The sequence below is a fragment of the Haematobia irritans genome, chromosome 4 (genome assembly GCF_050003625.1).
Source record: "Haematobia irritans isolate KBUSLIRL chromosome 4, ASM5000362v1, whole genome shotgun sequence".
In the NCBI taxonomy this organism is placed as follows: Eukaryota; Metazoa; Arthropoda; class Insecta; order Diptera; family Muscidae; genus Haematobia; species Haematobia irritans.
In genome coordinates, this window is record NC_134400.1 from 150,599,113 (window position 1) to 150,619,679 (window position 20,567).

General features: G+C 31.6%; 1 protein-coding gene across 1 annotated transcript; it reads left to right on the top strand.

The window, feature by feature from the left end:
• Nucleotides 1-14,087: 14,087 nt before the first annotated feature.
• Nucleotides 14,088-20,562, top strand: Rab19 (RAS oncogene family member Rab19). The gene is made up of 4 exons (XM_075304022.1): nucleotides 14,088-14,306; nucleotides 14,365-14,740; nucleotides 14,827-14,911; nucleotides 17,163-20,562. Exons 2-4 carry the CDS (start codon nucleotides 14,528-14,530, stop codon nucleotides 17,525-17,527), a joined length of 663 nt encoding a protein of 220 aa, XP_075160137.1. The 5' UTR covers nucleotides 14,088-14,306; nucleotides 14,365-14,527; the 3' UTR covers nucleotides 17,528-20,562.
• Nucleotides 20,563-20,567: the final 5 nt, after the last annotated feature.

Genomic DNA, 20,567 nt, shown 5'->3' on the forward strand with positions numbered 1-20,567 from the left:
TTTTATTTGTTGACGGAAATCGATGTTCTTCGCAAGGTATTTTCTTACAGAGCCTTGGCCAACGAACAGCGTGGCTAACCATGAAGACAATATTGGTGATTGATGGATGATCTTATTATGGACAACAAATATGTGAAGAGAAAAACATTAAGAAAAAATGTTGATCATACCACCCCATGTACTAGCACAAATGGCTTTGATATAAGCATAGGATTTTGGATGTTTAATTAAAATCCACGAATTGTGTCAAATGATAGAGTAATTGCAAATCCTTAGAGAATTTGTTAAATCAATGATTTTATCTTTTAAAGCTTTTATGCATTTAATCATTTTCTTCGTAAAATGTCAAGCTACAGGTCTTGACTTTAGTTTCTGTATGAGTATGTCTTGAATCGAAAATTCGAAATTTATTATACCCTGCGCCACACTGTGGAACAGGGTATTATAAGTTAGTGCATATGTTTGTAACAGCCAGAAGGAGACGAGATAGACAAATGGTGTCTTTGGAAATAATGCTCAGGGTGGGTCCCTGAGTCGATATAACCATGTCCATCCGTCCGTCCGTCTGTCTGTGAACACATTTTTGTGATCAAAGTCTAGGTCGCAATTTAAGTCCAATCGCCTTCAAATTTGGCACATGTTCCTAAATTGGGACAGAATAGAACCCTATTGATTTTGGAAGAAATCGGTTCAGATTTAGATATAGCTCCCATATATATCTTTCGCCCGATATGCACTAATATGGACCCAACAGCTAGAGTTTTATACCGATTTGCTTGAAATTTTGTACAAACATAACACTTAGTCGTATAGTCAAGTGTGCAAAATTTGATTGAAATCGGTTCAGATTTAGATATAGCTCCCATACATATCTTTCGCCCGATATGGACTAATATAGTCCTAAAAGCCAGAGTTTTGGCCCAATTTGGTTGAAATTTTGCACAGGGAGTAGATTTAACATTGTAGCTATGTGTGCCAAATTTGATTGAAATCGATTCAGATTTAGATATATCACCCATATATATCGTTCGCCCGATATGGACTAATATGGTCCTAGAAGCCAGAGTTTTGGCCCAATTTGTTTGAAATTTTGCACTAGGAGTACAATTAGTAATGCAGTTAAGAGTGAAAAATTTGATTGAAATCGGTTCAGATTTAGATATAGCTCCCATATATATCTTTCGCCCGATATGGACTAATATGGCTCTAATAGCCAGAGTTTTGGCCCAATTTGGTTGAAATTTGCACAGAGAGTAGATTTAGCATTGTAGCTATGCGTGCCAAATTTGGTTGAAATCGGTTCAGATTTAGATATAGCTCCCATATATATGTTTTTCTGATTTCGACAAAAATGATCAAAATACCAACATTTGCCTTGTCAAATCGCCACTGCTTAGTCGAAAAGTTGTAAAAATGACTCTAATTTTCCTAAACTTCTAATACATGTATATCGAGCGATAAATCATAAATAAACTTTTGCAAAGTTTCCTTAAAATTGCTTCAGATTTATATGTTTCCCATATTTTTTTACTAACATTGTGTTCCACCCTAGTGCATTAGCCGACTTAAAATTTGAGTCTATAGATTTTGTAGAAGTCTATCAAATACTGTCCAGATCGAGTGATATTTAAATGTATGTATTTGGGACAAACCTTTATATATAGACCCCAACACATTTGACGGATGTGATATGGTATCGAAAATTTAGATCTACAAAGTGGTGTAGGGTATAATATAGTCGGCCCCGCCCGACTTTAGACTTTCCTTACTTGTTTAATATGGCTTATAATGGGTCGCAAAAACTGAAGTAAAATTTCTATAAAATTAATTTTATTTTAGTTCATGAAAATTAGTCAGTTTTGGTTAAATTTTTCCAAATATGAGAATGTGGGAATTAATGAAATAAACTAAATCGACTAACAAAATTCTTGCTATTTCAGCAAACCTAACAGAACTTTTTGAGAAAAATATAGCATCCTAACTAATTTTTAGAAGTTCTTTTTGTCTCCTTAAAACGCGGAAGTTTTTTGGATAAAAATTATAGACTTTTTATGATATACACAAAAATGTCCGTAGTTAAACTAACGCTAAATTTAACTCATTTTTATTGTAAAAAATTATTTGTTTATAGTTAAATTTTATTATTTTTTTCGAAATTTTCCACAGCCCTATGAAATTTTCCTTTTTTTAGGTGTGTCCAAAACATTTTATGAACTAAACGTGGGTAAAGTTCAATGGCCGTGCAAATAAGTTCAATATGAACTAAAGCAAACGACAATTTTTATACGATTCCCAAAAATAGTAAAAATGAACTACAGTATGGTTAAAAGCGCCAATCATTTTTTCTTTACTCTTAGTTCCTTTTCTCTTTTACGAGAGGAAGTAATTTCGTGGGTTCTAGTTAAAAAGTACACCAGGGTTACATTTTCCTGGTTTTAACAACGCATTGTGGAAATTTCAAAATGTGGAGTATAATTTAGTTAAATTTAGTCGCACGACGTAGTTCATACTTGCTATAAAACAGTTTACTTTTTTCTGTTGACTCTTTTACAGCATGCGAAAACAATTTAATAAAGTCTACCTCAAAAAAGGTTCAAATTGAAGGAAATGTATTAAAAATAATAAAAACGTTTCTGTTGTTTAAGAAAATTTCATATGTTGAAGTAAAACATTGGATTTAAAAATTGTTAAAATGTCTATAGCGCTGTATGAAGTTCAAGACAGGTGCAGGTAAATTTACCCATTTGAGAGACTTATGAACTCAATTTAGGAAAATTTTAAATATTTTATTTTTAGTAAAATTGTGCACTATATTTATATAGAACCTTTTTTCAAATTTTTAGTTCACGTCATTAAAATAAAGAAAAATTATTCAAATAAGGAACATTTGCTCACATTGGGTGAAATTTAACTAAAATCAACAAATTTTCATGAACTAAAAAAAGTTCAGTTCGCACTTTCTTGTGTGTATCTTTCTCACATGGTTTATTTAGTACTCAACACTCTTATCTACAATAAAAACAATGCAGAAGCAAATATTTGATTTTATACAATTTCCAATTTCTACCTTTCGTCCAGACGGAGAATCGAATCACACTGGGCCATGTAGCACTTATTGTCATCAATATACAATTATCGCTAAAGTTAAGCACTTCTGTTTATAGACCACATAGTTAGGCACACATAAGCCGATGTAATGAAATTGTATTTATAGAAAACGAACCACTTTAGTCGGTCCTTTTTTTACAATCGATATACCAAACACAACTTTTTGAAACGTAAATATTGCAATTTTGCATACTAAAATTTTCGTTATATTTCGAAAGGATGTTCGACATTACATACTACTATATTAAATTTTTAGTACTAAATATCTGAATGTGTCTTATTTAAGACATAAAACCAAAAGAGAATAATGCTTGATATAAACGAAATGGTTTGTGATTTTGGAATTAAGGTGTTTGGCTTTTGTTGCACAAACTAAAATTTTTTGGAAAACATTTTTTTTTTTTGGTAATTTAGGTAGTTTGAACTTTTTAAAGTAATTCAAAAACTAACCAAAGAACAACGTTTTCTATACCCATTTCCGCGCAATTTACACCCAAAAAAAAGTTTACTTGGATCCAAAGATTTTGACCTTCCCTTAAAGATTTTGGTATTGATTCCGAGCCAAGATGCGGCTTCCTTAAAATAAAGAAATTTTTCAGCGATCTATCTGGCTTTAATTCTAGGACCAATAAAATTAAAATTAGGATACAGATCTCATCAAATTTCCATTCTCTTTTCGTGGTGTCTTAATAAAAGTACTCACGTATACAAAATGCCAGTTTAAAAATCCAAATTATAACGGATACTTAAAAGTAAAAAATGGTTCCTTAATTCCAAAAAAAAACTTTAAATTAAAGACGATAAATCCTCTAAATAAGTCTTAGCCTATATTTGAAGCGTTTTTATTTTAAATCTAAAGTTTCAATATTTCAGTTAATTTAATGAAGATTTCTTAAATAAAAAATGTGTTTCTTTACTTTAAGGAAAATTAGCCTTAGTTCAAAGACATGCAACTTTAACGGAGGGATGCAAATTTACAAAATTTAATGAAAAAAATTTTTAAGCAAAGATTATAAACTTTATTTTAATTAAAATGTCATTATTTTAAAGAAATTTGTCCTTAATATTTTGTAAATTTCGCATCCTAAAATTATTTTCTATAGAAATACAGTTTTGACAAAATTTTCTATAGAAATAAAATTTTCACAACATTTTCTATAGAAATAAAATTTTGATAAAATTTTCTATAGAAATAAAATTTTGACAAAATTTTCTATAGAAATAAAATTTTGAAAAAAATTTCTATAGAAATAAAATTTTGAAAAAATTTTCTATAGAAATAAAATTTTGACATAATTTTCTATAGAAATAAAGTTTTGACAACATTTTCTATAGAAATGAAATTTTGACAAAATTTTCTATAGAAATAAAATTTTGATAAAATTTTCTATATAAATAAAATTTTGACAAAATTTTCTATAGAAATAAAATTTTGAAAAAATTTTCTATAGAAATAAAATTTTGACATAATTTTCTATAGAAATAAAGTTTTGACAACATTTTCTATAGAAATGAAATTTTGACAACATTTTCTATAGAAATATAATTTTGACAAAATGTTCTATAGAAATAAAATTTTGATAAAATTTTTTATAGAAATAAAATTTTGACAAAATTTTCTATAGAAATAAAATTGTGAAAAAATTTTCTATAGAAATAAAATTTTGACATAATTTTCTATAGAAATAAAGTTTTGACAACATTTTCTATAGAAATGAAATTTTGACAAAATTTCTATAGAAATAAAATTTAGACAAAATTTTCTATAGAAATAAAATTTGTACAAAATTCTCTATAGAAATAAAATTTTGACAAAATTTTCTACAGAAATAAAATTTTGACAAAATTTTCTATAGAAATAAAATTTTAACAAAATTTTCTATAGAAATAAAATTTTAACAAAATTTTCTATAGACATACAATTTGGACAAAATTTTCTATAGAAATAAAATTTTGACAAAATTTGCTATAGAAATAAGATTTTGACAAAATAAGATCTTTTTGTTTTATCGTTTTTTGGTAAATGAAATTTTGACAAAATTTTCTATAGAAATAAAATTTTGATAAAATTTTCTATATAAATAAAATTTTGACAAAATTTTCTATAGAAATAAAATTTTGAAAAAATTTTCTATAGAAATAAAATTTTGACATAATTTTCTATAGAAATAAAGTTTTGACAACATTTTCTATAGAAATAAGATTTTGACAAAATAAGATCTTTTTGTTTTATCGTTTTTTGGTAAATGAAATTTTGACAACATTTTCTATAGAAATGAAATTTTGACAACATTTTCTATAGAAATATAATTTTGACAAAATGTTCTATAGAAATAAAATTTTGATAAAATTTTTTATAGAAATAAAATTTTGACAAAATTTTCTATAGAAATAAAATTTTGACAAAATTTTCTATAGAAATAAAATTTGACATAATTTTCTATAGAAATAAAGTTTTGACAACATTTTCTATAGAAATAAAATTTTGACAAAATTTCTATAGAAATAAAATTTAGACAAAATTTTCTATAGAAATAAAATTTGTACAAAATTCTCTATAGAAATAAAATTTTGACAAAATTTTCTACAGAAATAAAATTTTGACAAAATTTTCTATAGAAATAAAATTTTAACAAAATTTTCTATAGAAATAAAATTTTAACAAAATTTTCTATAGACATACAATTTGGACAAAATTTTCTATAGAAATAAAATTTTGACAAAATTTGCTATAGAAATAAGATTTTGACAAAATAAGATCTTTTTGTTTTATCGTTTTTTGGTAAAAATTTCTCCAAATTTAGGTAGTTTACTTTTGTCTCGAGTGGCAACCGTGTTTGGTAGTCGAAATTAATTCAATTAAACTTTTCGGCAAAGATATTTGTGCACCAGATTGTGAAGAGTCGACTTTTCGATTTGGTAGTCGAAATTATCGCAATCTCTAGACCATGCATTAACTTTTTCCCATGCAAACATTTATTGAAGCAATGCCAGTAATGTTATATGTCATTATAGGTTTCGTGTACTTTGATTGAGAGGTTTTCCTTCCTCGTCACATAGTCAGTGTTTAAATTCAAATGACATTATAGGCCAATAAAAATGGTACATTAAAGCCTTAATTATGTAATGTATTATCACTTCTTCCCTTATCCAACATAACATAGAAGAAATCTATCCGAAAAGGTGATATCAATTTATTTTAAGCCTATATGGCAAAAATTGGTGATTCAAAGTATAGTCGTACTCGATAATGTGGCGCTATGGAAAATGTGAGGTCGGCATTTTTTGAAAAATTGTTCATTGTCTATTACGATTTTGATATTATCGATCGGTGTTAGATTTCGATAATCACGTACGAAGCATTTCATTTGAGTACGAGTATGGGAACAAATATTTTACTTTTGTTAGGATTGTTTTTATTTTTATGAGGTTTTTGGCAAATTTTCACCACACGTATCTTAGTTTCTTTCTTTTTTTTATTGGAAGAGGGAAAAGTTCCATAAAGTCATTTGGCGTAATTACGTAAATTGGCTTATATGAAATGTCTATTATATTTGCTATTATATAACGAGAACACTAAAAAACGAAACGGAGTAGCTGGTACGAAACGGCATCAGTTCAAATGACCTTATTTTTGTATCGCTTCAAATAACATAGCAAGAATTCTTAATATTAGAATCAATAAACATTTACTCTTTTTGCAGCTTTTTCATGTCTATTATTCTCTTGTTGCAAGCTGCACGAATGTAATGTGCCGGGGTTTATTGGCCAGGGATGCGAAAATCGATATCAAAAATTAGAGTTGAAAGTGATTAAGAGTTGAATGTGATTAAGATTTTCTTATGCAAAAAAGTCGAAAGACGCGACGACGCACGTCCAAAGTTTACTTTTTATACCCTAAACCACATAGTGGTCAGGGTATAATAAGTTTGATCTGCCAAAAAATGTGCCTACCAGAAATATTGATTTTAGTCCCCATAAAATATATACCGATCGACTCAGAATCACCTCCTGAGTCGATCTAGCGCTTGGTGTCCGTCCGTCTGTCCATGTATTTGTTGTTCACAGGATTCCGGTCGCAATTATTAACCGATTTTGATGAAATTTGGTGCAGAGTTTTTTGGGCACAAGGACGAACGCTATTGAATTTGGAAGAAATCGGATCAAATTTAGATATAGCTCCCATATATATGTATCGCCCGATTTCGACAAATGGGGTCACGTTGCGCTTTTTTTCAAACGGATCGTCACCAAATTTGGCAAAAGATAATCTTTTTCATCGCCCTTCAAGTCTACAAAATTTCATCCAAATATGTATCGCCCGATTTTGAAAAATTCGCCCCTAATAACCTTATGTTTGAACATACAGACCTAGGAAATGAGGTCTGTATGTTCAAACATAAGGTTATTAGGGGCGAATTTTTCAAAATCGGGCGATACATATATGGGAGCTATATCTACATCTGTACCGATTTCGATGAAATTTTGCACATATAGTTAGTACTATAGAGGACTGGATCCGATTGTACTCAAATTTTGCACAAGGTAACCTTTTGTGGTATTAATCAAACACGCAAAATATTATGCAAATTGGTTCATATTTAGATATAGCTTCCATATATATGCATTGCTCGATTTTCCCAAATTTGACCATAGTACTCTTATTTATTAACCAATGTTACTCAAATTTCAAATTTTGATGTACTAGCCGATCGTATTTATACGTACTTGTAGCTCTTAGGTTAGGTTAGGTTAAGTGGCAGCCCGATGTATCTGGCTCACTTAGACTATTCAGTCCATTGTGATACCACATTGGTGAACTTCTCTCTTATCACTGAGTGCTGCCCGATTCCATGTTAAGCTTAATGACAAGGGACCTCCTTTTTATAGCCGAGTCCGAACGGCGTTCCACATTGCAGTGAAACCACTTAGAGAAGCTTTGACCCTCGGAAATGTCACCAGCATTACTGAAGTGGGATAATCCACCTCTGAAAAACTTTTTTGGTGTTCCGTCGAAGCAGGAATCAAACCCACGACCTTGTGTATGCAAGGCGGGCATGCTAACCATTGCACCACGGTAGCTCTTACATAAGAATATTGCTCGATTTGTACAAATTTGGATTTATTACCCACACTAATTGAGAGATTTTCTCTTTTTTAATAATGGGCTCAATATTAGTGGTATACTAACCCCGTAGGTGCAATATCAACTACCGCCAGTGTCGTTAGAAGTAGGGGAAATTCCCTATATGTAGGTTTTTTCTAATATTTAGCGTCTTGTAGGTCGTAGGGCCACAATGTAGGGACATTTTCACTCAACACAATTTGTAATAATTTTTACATTTTGGTGCCTCTAGAGGAGATAATTAGAAGCCGGCAAGGCTTGATCTTTAACAATGTGTGGTAACAACAGTTACCACTCGTGCCAAAAAAAATCTAACAAAATTTGAAGATTACCACAAATCTACCAAACAAATGTTTCTATAGAAATTTTTGTCAAAACTGTATTCCTGTAGAAAATTTTGTCAATATTTTATTTCTATAGAAAATTTGTCAAGATTGTATTTCTATAGAATTTTTTTTCAAAATATTATTTCTATAAAAAATGTTCTCAAAATTTTATTTCTATGGAATTTTTTCTCAAAATTTTATTTCTATAGAATTTATTGTCAAAATTTTATTTCTATAGAAAAATTTCTAACAAAAATTTGTTTATAGCAACTTTTTCCAAAATTTTATTTTTATAGAGATTTAAGAAAAAAAAAACTACTATTTTGGGTAGAATTCTACCAACTGTGGCAACCGTGGTGGTAATACAAATTTGTATTCTAAGTTATATACGTTGCATATTCATGTTTTAAGATAATAAAGTACTTAGAACCATTTTTGTTTTGTAAAATTTGTTTAAATTTAACGAAAAATATTGTAGGGAAAATTGTTTGGGAATGTATGGGAAAGTAGGGAACTGTTTTTGTCCTTGTAGGGTAAACCGAACATTTCCCCTGGCAACACTGACTATGAGCTATAGACAGATTGATACAAAGCACCCATAAACATGTACCCCTTAATTTTCTTAAATATGCAACTGCGGTTTATCTCCCATACCTATATCAATGTTACAAATATGTTTACTAATTCAGAAGGGGTGGTTTAGGGTATGATATAGTCGGCCCCGCCCGACTTCCTACTTTACTTTTTCAAACCTTCAAACAATTTTGCTATTCATAACGGCAGAAACCACCAATTAATTTTTATGGTTGAAGCTGGATGGTGGTGATCTGGACAAAGTTGCCGTTGCTCTTTTGCAGGAAATTTTCCGGGTCGCGTAATCATAATTAGCCACCAAAATATTGCATTTTAGCACCTTTTCCCCGTCGGACCAGTTGAAAGAACGCCACCAAACCAGCGTTAAATCAACACCACAACGATAGAATTCGTGAGACTATCGAGGACAGAGGAGCTTTCCTATTTGGTTATGCAAAATTACATGACTGATTTTACTTGTCATTATCAACTGCATACTTTCCGCTTTATTATGAAATAATCATCCGTACATTTATCTCAAAAAATTAATAATATAATAATAATACAAAATATAATAAACAATACAAAAATATAGAGTCCTTTTGGAAGATCTTCACGTGAAATAAAATAAGGCTTTTGTAGATCAGCAATATATCGACTACCGAAACTGTGATACGTTAGATTTTGGGGTTCGGGACAAATACTTATGCTAGCCACATTTTGATAGAAGTGTAGCGTTCTTCATTTTTTCATTCATACTAATAAATAACATCTCGAGGAGTAGTTAGAATGTTACGATCATATCACAAACATTTGAATTGACGTTACGACGCTTCGTGTTCAATGGCGTTTATGACTGGGTGTGCTAAAGCGTTCTGTTATGGTGCCAGCATGGTTCAACCCCTGGTCGGACCGAAAAAGTTTTTCAAATTGTAAAAGTTAGATAATTAGAATATAAAAGTGTAATAAAAAATGTCAAAATAAATAAAAAGTGAAATTTGCGAAATTTTTTCGTTTTTTAAATTTCTTCATTCAAATGAACTTCCAAGGCACAACTTCTAAAGCAATGCAAAGGATCAAAAAACGGAGTACTTCCGTCCTATGTCAAACCCATACATTGAAGATGATCAAGGTTTGCAGTACTTTCGAATCACAGATAGGGGATCCAAACTACTTTTTTGGAAGCTCTTGTTTTTGCTGGGTCTATTTATTTTAGCTTAATTTTGTTTTTTATTCAAATAATTTATAAGAAACTACATATTTGCGCTTGGTGTTTCAAAAAATATCAAAATGGTTCTTGTACCAATAGTGATTGCAAAATAATTACATGTACATTTCGTAATAATAATTCCATGTACATTTCCCCCACCCAGAAAAAAAGTGACCTCTTCTTTAAGTTAAAATGAACTTGTTGTGAAGAAAATTGAACTTCGTATAGCGCCAAAGACATTTTTATTTGTTTGAACGATATGATTTTCGTAGAAATTAGGTAGAATGCATTCCATATATTAGTTAACATTTTCCTATATTTATGTACCACTATACTACAGAATGAAAAAATGTAACTGAATTGAATTCATATATGGAATGATTTTATTGAACTTGTTTCATTCATTTGGATAAATCTTACATATTTGTGGTAAACCTTTTACTTCGAAATTAGAACTGCTTATCTTCGTTTTTAAATAGAATTTTATTTATTTATATAGGCAATTTTTTCTTCAATAAAAGACATGTTTTATTAATATATTAAATATATTTATTTAGAATCAACAGCATCGACTGGCCTTGAAATATTTTTTTCTTCTTCTAGTACCTTTCACTTTGAAAAAGTTGCTGCCACTGCAATTTTGTCCACTTTTTTCCAATTTCAATACCTAGAAATATAAACAAAAAATCCTAAACCAATTTTTTCACAAAAGATTAGCGTCACTGAATATTACCTGATAATCGAAGATTCCAAAATGAAGTCGAATGAAGGGGTTGTTATTCTGCTGGTGTTTTCTTTTTTATAAACTAATTTTCAAAAAATTTTCTCACTAATTTAAAATAACAAATATTTTATATATTTTATTTGTTTTTTATTATATTATTTTACTATAATATTTTTTAACAATCTCTCCGTATACCATAACAACGCGATTCCAACTAAAAACAACCCACGCGCAAACATATCGATGACAGGTATCGATTACAGGTAGATAAAAGAAATGTAGGAAATTTTCCTATATTCTAATAAGTGTGTTTCCTTAAGTTGTGAAAGGATTGAATACTTCGTAGTAGGAATATACACAAATAAAATAAATAAATAAATTTATCATTTTATAAGAAACTTTACTAAATTTGAGGAAACTTGGTTTTAGTTCGGTTTTTGTTTATTTTTACGAATGCTTTGTTATCAGTGAATAAAATTTTCTTGTTCAGTAGTAAATTCTTATACCCAGCGAAGAAACCAGTATTAGTAAAATTACATGCCTTGAACTATTCCTAACTGCTTTCAGTTTAGGATTTTTTACTGAAACCAGTAAATTTTATTATTTGACACAAAAATTTAACTGAATGGAAATAAAATGGCTAAACTAAATTGATGAACATTTTTTCCTTTAGTTTCGAAGACACTTTTTTCTGGGTGCCCCATCACAGTTGGCGCTTGTTGTAGTGCCACTTACAAGTCTGTGGTGGCGATGTGGATGAAATTGTGGATTTTTGTTGTTGTTGTCGTCGTAAAGATGATCCAGGGGTGTGCAGCGTAGACGTCCAGTCGCAGTTCTAAGGGCAGCGTTCTGACAGGTTTGTATGTTATTCCACTGCGTATCACTTGTCTGATGTATCCACACTGGAGCTGCATAGTTTACCACTAACCGGCCAATTGCCTTTTAGGTATAGTGCTGCCGGCAAGTGACTTGAGGACCTTGTTTCTACCGCGGAGCTTATTACAAATTGCATGGCATGCGCAGACGACCTTAAAGGCTGTCGAATGTGACCCCGAGAATGTTGGGGTAATTTGTGGTCGGAATCGTTTCGCTATCGACACTAATATACAACTGCGAACTTCTGCCTCAAATTTCTCGCAGTGAAATAACTGGTAAGATTATCGAGGTAGACGTTTAATCGATCGCAGATGTCATCAACATTGGCTCAGATGCCATGATTGTACATTTGTCTGCGTATGATACAATCTCGACGCCGTCAGTACGGGTGGAATATATTATAGGTTAAACAGTGGTGCAGATATCATCCCACCCCATCCATGTTTCAGCAGGGTTAACGCGGCGACGTGCATCACGCTCGTCTGCGAGTCCCGCTACCTCTGCTAGGAAGGTTGGCCTCACTTGGTCAATTCGATAAGCGAATGGCTGCTGCGTTGATAATGCCTCGGAACACCCTCTGAGCAACATGAACATGGTAGGGGGACGGGAGCACACTGACGATCTTTGTATTCTCTGAAGCCTTCCCAGTTGCCTTTCTTTTGGTTGATAAACGTCCGGCGTTCGAAGCTATGAAATAGGAGGGTCGGTTAATGGTGAGAATTATGAGGAGGTCAACTAATGCCTGTGAAATGACGGGTTGTCAGGATACGTTATTTATCAGACCAGTTGACGCTAAAGATATACCTGGCGAACTGCTACAATCACCCATAATTCTCGTGGGGGCGTTTTCATTCACCGTGAAAAATGTGGAGTCATATATCTGCTCTGCAAAAGCTATGCCTCTCTGGTGATTTCTAAGGAGAGAATGTCAAAATTCATAATGGGCATTAAAGTTTCTTAGCACCAATAGGTTATGCCCACACAACAGCCACTCAATGTTTGGGCTATAACCTGGAGCACAGCTGCCAACCGGCGGTATATACACGTTGTATAGCTCTGTCTCGGCAACCCCAGACTCCATATACGGGTCAGACGGGTGTCTGGCACAAGCGGGATAGGTCTATACTGCACGGAACGGTGTAATATAAAAGCCAGGCCACCACCTCCACTCTTGTGTGATACTTTCGTAGCACAGTGTATCCATCACAATGGCGCAGGCTGCAGGAGTTATTCAGATTCGTCTCTTGGATCGGCGCCACCCTCATTCTCTTCCGATTAATAAAGTCCACAATCTCACTAATCTTACCTCGGAGCCCGTAGCAGAAATGATGCACTTTCCGGAATTGGTACAGATGCTGCGACGGATAATATTGTTGTGCGGGAGATGTCGGGGGTCGCATAGTCTGATGACCCACTGGCACAGCATCCTGCCACGTAGTCAGTATGACTATACTCCCGCAGCGATGTTAATGCGCCGTGCAGACTATATGTTTATCCGGACGACAGTGGTCGTGTCGAACATAACCTATATATTGGCCACATTATATGTTAAGTCCGAAGGCATAATCGATACTGCTGCATGTTTATGGGATCGAACACATTTATCGATTATTTAGTTATCAACGAATTGTCGTATTGATTGGACACACTGTAAGATTCTTTACAAACACAGAAATTCCATCCGGAAAAACTTATAATCTGTAAGACACATAAGCCGCAGCAGTTCCCGAAGTGCACCCACTTCAAGCATCGGTTACACCTTACCGAAACCGAACGATGGTGAATTTGGTTTCGGCAGGCTGCACAGTACCACGGTCCGGGGTTTCTCTCTAACCCGGCTGTGACCAAGCAACCAAAAAAAACACGTACTGATGTGGTAGCCGCTGGCCGATGGGATCCATCGGGTCAATCCGGTACAAATCCGTGAGGAATTTTAATTTAAATTGGGGATTTTTAGGGACGAAGGCGTCCTAATTTCGGGGAAAGAGCCAGAAAAATGCCAACAACACTGCTCTAGTAGTCCTATTAATTTAAATTACCATGCACTAAATCCCTATTGAAATTGTAAGGCTTCTTTGTTAGATACAATACGTTTATCACTAATCAAACTCAAAGAAAAACAGCTGACGACATTATATATGAACATCACCTCTGTTCTACGCAACAGAATCATAGATTATTTAGGAAAATAGATATATGTTTTAAAGTTATTTTAAAAAGAACACGTAAATGTGTGATGTTGCTTCCATAAAGTGAAAAAGTGAAGTTTAAATAATTAAGTTTACAGAATTAAATATTAGCCTGGAGAAAGGGCAATGGAATAAAGCAAGCATAAATGTTTGACCAACAATGCAATTGTTTAAGGTAGTAAACAAAGACAATAATAACAAATGTATTTTCATTGTTTTCACTTATTTTCCAGTTTTAATGGACCCTAGCATTTGAGAATCCCTAAAAGTGACGCCACCAACAATTATTTGCCACCTACAACGACGACGAGAAACCCCACTCTTGACGCTTCATACATATATCTCAATCCGTCCCTGTTTATAAAGTGATATAAGCTACCTACAAATATCAATAATATGACTGCTCGAAATCCACAAACCTTGATGGCATTGCCCAGTGAGGATAGTTTCGATTTCCTATTCAAAGTGGTACTAATAGGTGATGCAAACACAGGAAAGACATGTATTGTTGAACGTTTTAAAACTGGAAATTTCATAGAACGTCATGGCAATACAATCGGAGTTGACTTTTCGATGAAAACCATAAGTTTAGAAGGGAAACTAGTCAAGGTATATGAATTGTTTAATATCACACAATTAGGCTTGTAAGATTTAATGTGCGCATATAGTAATTTTCTATTTTTATCATGTTACAGTTGCAAATATGGGATACCGCAGGACAAGAGCGTTTTCGCACAATTACACAAAGTTACTATCGTTCTGCCAATGGGATTATTGTTGGTGAGTGAGTTCTTTTATTTGAACGCCCCCTAAAGGGAATATCGTATGCTAAAATGCTATTCAATCAACTGCTTATGGCACAGAGCTATCTAGTTTTTTTTTTTTTTTTTTTTTATTTCGACAAAAGGAAGGAAATACTTATGAGTCATTTATGGTTTCAATAGAAAATATTTTTAGTTTGATATGTGAATAGATAAATAGTTATATTAATCTAAATACATATATGCTTAAAAGTAATATAGATAGCAAAGTTGAAACATAGGTAATAATATATTGGTTGTAGATAGATGGTTAGATCGCTGGCTTCAAAAAATATTAATTTTACAATATTTCAATATGTCTTCTTATGCGGCATAGACGAAAAATTAAGCAAGCGATGAAGATCATAAAAAAGTTCAGTTTCCTTTTTTTTCAAATTAAATATGGTATTATTAATTTAAAATACTAGAATCTTATTTAATCATTTATATTTATAAATTGTGCTTCATCTTCGGCAGAAATTCGCTTTCTTCCAAACATCGTACACGGTGTATCGATTGTATTTAACGACGTTTTCAAATCGTCATCAAAGCAATTTTTTATACGATTTTCCGATTGTTTAACGAACGCTTTGACAACCCCAAAATGATAACATCGTTATACAGTGTATCGATGGTTTTTACAACCAATAAAAATCACTGAAAATTCAAATTGTAGTTTTTAATTTGACTACATTATACATCCATTCCATTCAAAAAACCAAAGGTACACTAAAAAAAAGTGAAACCACTAAAGTCACTTGTAAGTCTATTTTAGTTCATGAACTTATTGTGTTTTGAGAAAGTTTTCCTTACATTAATAATTTTTTGCGTAGGTTGGTTAAATGAACTAACAAAATGGAAAAATTTATACACAAATGTGCGTATTTCGAACAAAATGCTTCAGAATTCCTTAAAATTTTTACATTTTAACCCAAATGCGCCAAAAGGACATTCTTGCAATTTTGAACTCCAATTTTTTCCTTCAAACAACGAAATTATCTTTAACATGTGAAAAAAAGTAATTATGTCTAAAAAAAATTCTTGAATTAGTCGAAAAATATATACTTATATTTGTGATATCGGCGTGATGTCAGCGTTTATTTTAGTTAAAACTTTCTAAAGTTGCCTACATTTGTAAAATTAACCAAAATTGTTCTTCCTGATGGGTTCACTGTTTTTTAGTGTACACATTCAATTTATATGAAAAATAAATATTATCCTATTATAAATCAATTTATATCAACAGTAATACCTCCATTACTCATTAAAAAAAAAAAACCTTAAACATTGAAGGAAAATGCATTTCCAACGATAATTCTATACTTTTAAAAACCGTCAATTAATTTATTTAGCAAGCGTTGTTTCAACGTTAGCTTCCAACTTTGTTACAACGCTCATTATTTATAACCATCAGGCATTTCTGACTGGGCTGTAACATTTTTGCTCTTTGTGATATAGCAGACCACATTTCGTAAAATTTTTAGGTTCTAAGATATATAATAATATATTTAAATGATCGTTAATTCGATCAGTAAATTGACACATTGTTCAGCAAGTGGGAAATGTAAAACAAAGAAAATTTGGAAATTTGTCCATGTTTGCTTTGAAAGATTAGGAAATATGTTCGCAAGACACTTTTCTGTCAGCATTTTAAGCAAATTGAACATTTCAAAATTGTATAAAATAATTTTCTAAAGTTTTTAATGTAAATAATTTTATTTTTAAATATATTTCTGTGGTCACAACCCTTACCAGCCTAACTCGAGTTAGGACACAATTGAGTTATTAGCACCATCGTATTCAGCGTATCTAAATTTTTCATGTTTGTATCTCTTCTAGGAATCTGTAGCAAAGTTTTCCAAAAAATACCTTCTTCTGATTTTCAGTGAAGATTCAAAACTTTAACCTCTGCACTGAAAATATTGAAAAACAGACTTAGGCTGTTATGGGTTGTGACCACAGATTTGTCACAATTGTCAGTTAAACATTGGCGTAGCTAGCAACGTCCTCAAAAGGGATGAGAACTGCAATGTATGCGCTTTGTTATGAAATAAATTCGGAAAGATGCAAATAACAAAGAACATTTAATACAAGGATACATAATAAAATATAGGAAGCACTTAAACTATAATTATAATTATTTTTCATTTTCAGGAGCTTAAATATTAATAAAAACTTATTCATTTTGTACGCCATATATAAATAATAACATGTTATATATCTATTTGCAGTTTACGATATCACTAGTCGCAATTCCTTTGCAAATATTCAAAAATGGATTGAAGAGGTTCGTCGATATACTACATCAAATGTGATGTTAATTATTGTTGGAAACAAGTGTGATTTAGATAGTGAACGTGAAGTTGAATTTGAAGAAGCTCAACAAATGTGCCAGTATATTCCAGAAGTTCTTTTCGTGTTGGAGACCTCTGCCAAAGAGAATCGTAACATCGATGATGCTTTTGTAGCATTGGCAACCGAATTAAAAAAACAAATAGATACAAGTGTTACACAAGTGCAAACCGATCAAGATGCTATTAAATTAGGACAAAGTAAACCTCTTAAACAGTGTAGTAGTTCATGTAATTTAACCTAGATTGTAGAATATAAACTGTGCTTTAGTTATGTTTTAATACTTAGCTCAACCCTTTGTGCGAAATCTTTCTTTTTTCCAAATTTAGTATTTTCCTTTTTTCGTGCAAAAGGAAAATTTTCAATTTATAAAAAGAGACGATTTCGATAATAGTGTGATTGGGTATAACATATTGGCAGTTATTTTTTATCGTGATTTTTTTTTTCAATAATGGACTTTATACTCTAGTTTTATTTAGAATTTTAATGTTTATTTAAAATTGATGAGAAAAATGGTACAAATATGTTAATATATTTGTGTTATTAGTAATTTTGTTCGGACACATAGTTAAGGTATGTGAGTTGTATATATCCATTGGAATATATGTTAAACCAAACACAATTAGAAAATGGGAAACTAGCCTCTGAGATTTTTTAAATAACTTCAAAAATATCGAGAAAATGGAAAATGGCAAGAATATAATAAGAGCGATTTAACTTTTTTACAAAGAGTCGGATTATGCAAATTGTAACTTCTTATCTGAGAATCAATATAGATGTTGCTATGGTTATTTTTTAGCCGAATATGAAGGAATGTCAAACCCTATAGGGAATTTTGATTACTACAAATCTATAACCCAGTGGACAAATACCGTTAATAAATATTTTATATATTAGTCACAGCATAAGTTCGAACAAATTGATTAAGACTCATGTGATTTTACACAAGTTCTTCCTTGAAATATGGGAGAGTCGCGTATGTTCACTTCGGACAGCAACCGTGGGACCATTTCATTGTACTTTCAGTAACTCTCCAAGGAAGTTTTTGGGTCATTTCGTGATAGTCTATAAAACATGAATCCACTGATACATCGCGTAGGCTAATCTGCACGCAAATCAAGATTATTTTTTAATGAACAAAAGTCGCAAATTAGAGAGACCTAACACTACAATTTCGACGTTCTTTATGACATCTACACATTTACCATTTTCATTTTCTATTGTTTTTGGTTAAACTAAATCTGTAAGTAACAGATCAAATTTGAATACATCACAAATTTCTATTCACAATTAAATTTTTTTGTGATTTGAAATATAAGATAAAGATAGAAAATCATAAAAATTCTAATTGGATGAGAAAATATTTATAACTGAGAGGCTCCACAAATACTTATGTACAAAAATTATTCCTATATAAATAAAAAAGTGGTATGGTAGCTAATAAGAAGCTTTTACTGAATCCGTATCAGTGGTGTAAATAAATAAACCCTTTGAAATATCGAACATCGGTATTTATTATTATTAAATATCTGTAAGAAAACTATATAAAAGAATTACTTTTAAAAAATGGAACTATTAAAAAAAGTGCATTTCATTATCTTCATAAAAAATTTACAAATTTCAAAACCATTCCATAAGATTATTCAAAACATATCCTTGACGATATAGGTTTCTGTTAAAAAGAATAAAAAATGTTCAAGTCACTTAATCCACCAAAATATTTCTTAAATTCAATTAAAAAAAGTCAGTGTGTTTAGTATTTGAGCTCGGTTAAGTAAACACCTTAATTTAGGAAGTGTACGAATTTGTCTATCGGGTGTTTTTCACTTTCAATTTGCTTTGAGATAATTTTTCAATTTTCTTGTTTTTGCCATTTGATTGCATGGATTTCGTAGAATTCGATTATTTACACTACAAGCTTTCGAATATTTCAATTTAACGAATCGTTGAGGAAAATATAAAATAAATTAGTATTGTTTGGTTTGATTTCAGCTTAAAACCTAGCATTGACTAAACTACAAGTGTAGCTTAACCAACAGAGGAAGGTTAGGTGGCAGCCCGATTGGTGAACTTCTCTCTTATCACTCAATGACAAGGGACCTCATTTTTATAGCCGAGTCCGAACGGCGTACCACATTGCAGTGAATCCACTTAGAGAAGCTTTGAAACCCTCAGAAATGTAACCAGCATTACTGAGGTGGGATAATCCACCCCTCAAAAACTTTTTGGTGTTCGGTCGAAGCAAGAATCGAACCCACGACCTTGTGTATGCAAGGCGGGCATGCTAACCATTGCACCACGGTGGCTCCCAACCAACAGATGAAAAGTCAAAAATTTATTATTAAAGCCCTATAGACGGTTTGTTGTTGTAACAGTTTTTAATGTAATTTCATCCATTTTGTTCTATGCTTTGGTACGCAAGACAGTTGAATGGACAGCTGTTTCGGAATTACCACATTCCTCATCAGCATCCTCTATCATCAACCAATTATCAGAAAAAATTCGGGTAATTCACTAAACCCAAAGTGAACTACACTTGAAACCATAAATTAGTTTTATTTAATTCGTACAACAAGAAACTACCTAGAAGAACCACCACAGTATAAAAACAATTAAAACCAAATAAGTTGATTTTTTCGTTAAAAGTCGATTTGAACTAGAACCAAAAGGTTTGAGTTGATTTTCAAAAATACCAAAAGTCGAATGTGAAGATTGCAATAATACGTTTTCATTAAAATAGGCTAAAAAAATTCTTCCATTGAAACTTTTTTAGTGCATCCCATGGCTAAAGTTTTTGTCCCTTTACTTATTCTTTTTTAGTGCATGTTAAAAAAAAATTGGAATCGGAAAGACGGCCCCAGCACTTCTACGAAAAACACAATATCTTTTGCCACAAACGAAAATTTACACACAGACTTTTATCTTTTAAAAATATTGTTAAGAACTAGTAAAACACGTGAATGACAATCATTGTTATGGTTGCTATTAACACGGATTTATTTGATCCTTGAGAAAACTTTTCTAAAAAGTGAAATTGGCTTCGAAAACAAACAAATTATTTACGACACATACCTTATCTATGTTTTCTCTAGGTTAAGCATGACATACTATTTTTTAAACTACATTCTTATTAATACTAATACAGACCTAAGTCAATTAACAGCGTCACAATTTCTACAATATCCAAATATTAACATACACATTTCTATATATAATCGTTCTTGTAAACATCCTAAAATCAACGAACTGTTAATAAAATAACATTGTTTATGCAAAAAAGTTAA

Excerpts from the sequence above, each read along its gene's own strand:
- Rab19 (XM_075304022.1), top strand. The coding sequence starts at position 14,528 with ATGACTGCTCGAAATCCACAAACCTTGATGGCATTGCCCAGTGAGGAT. Across the intron at positions 14,741-14,826 it reads TAGAAGGGAAACTAGTCAAG|TTGCAAATATGGGATACCGC; the intron begins GTATATGAATTG and ends ATCATGTTACAG. Across the intron at positions 14,912-17,162 it reads TGCCAATGGGATTATTGTTG|TTTACGATATCACTAGTCGC; the intron begins GTGAGTGAGTTC and ends ATCTATTTGCAG.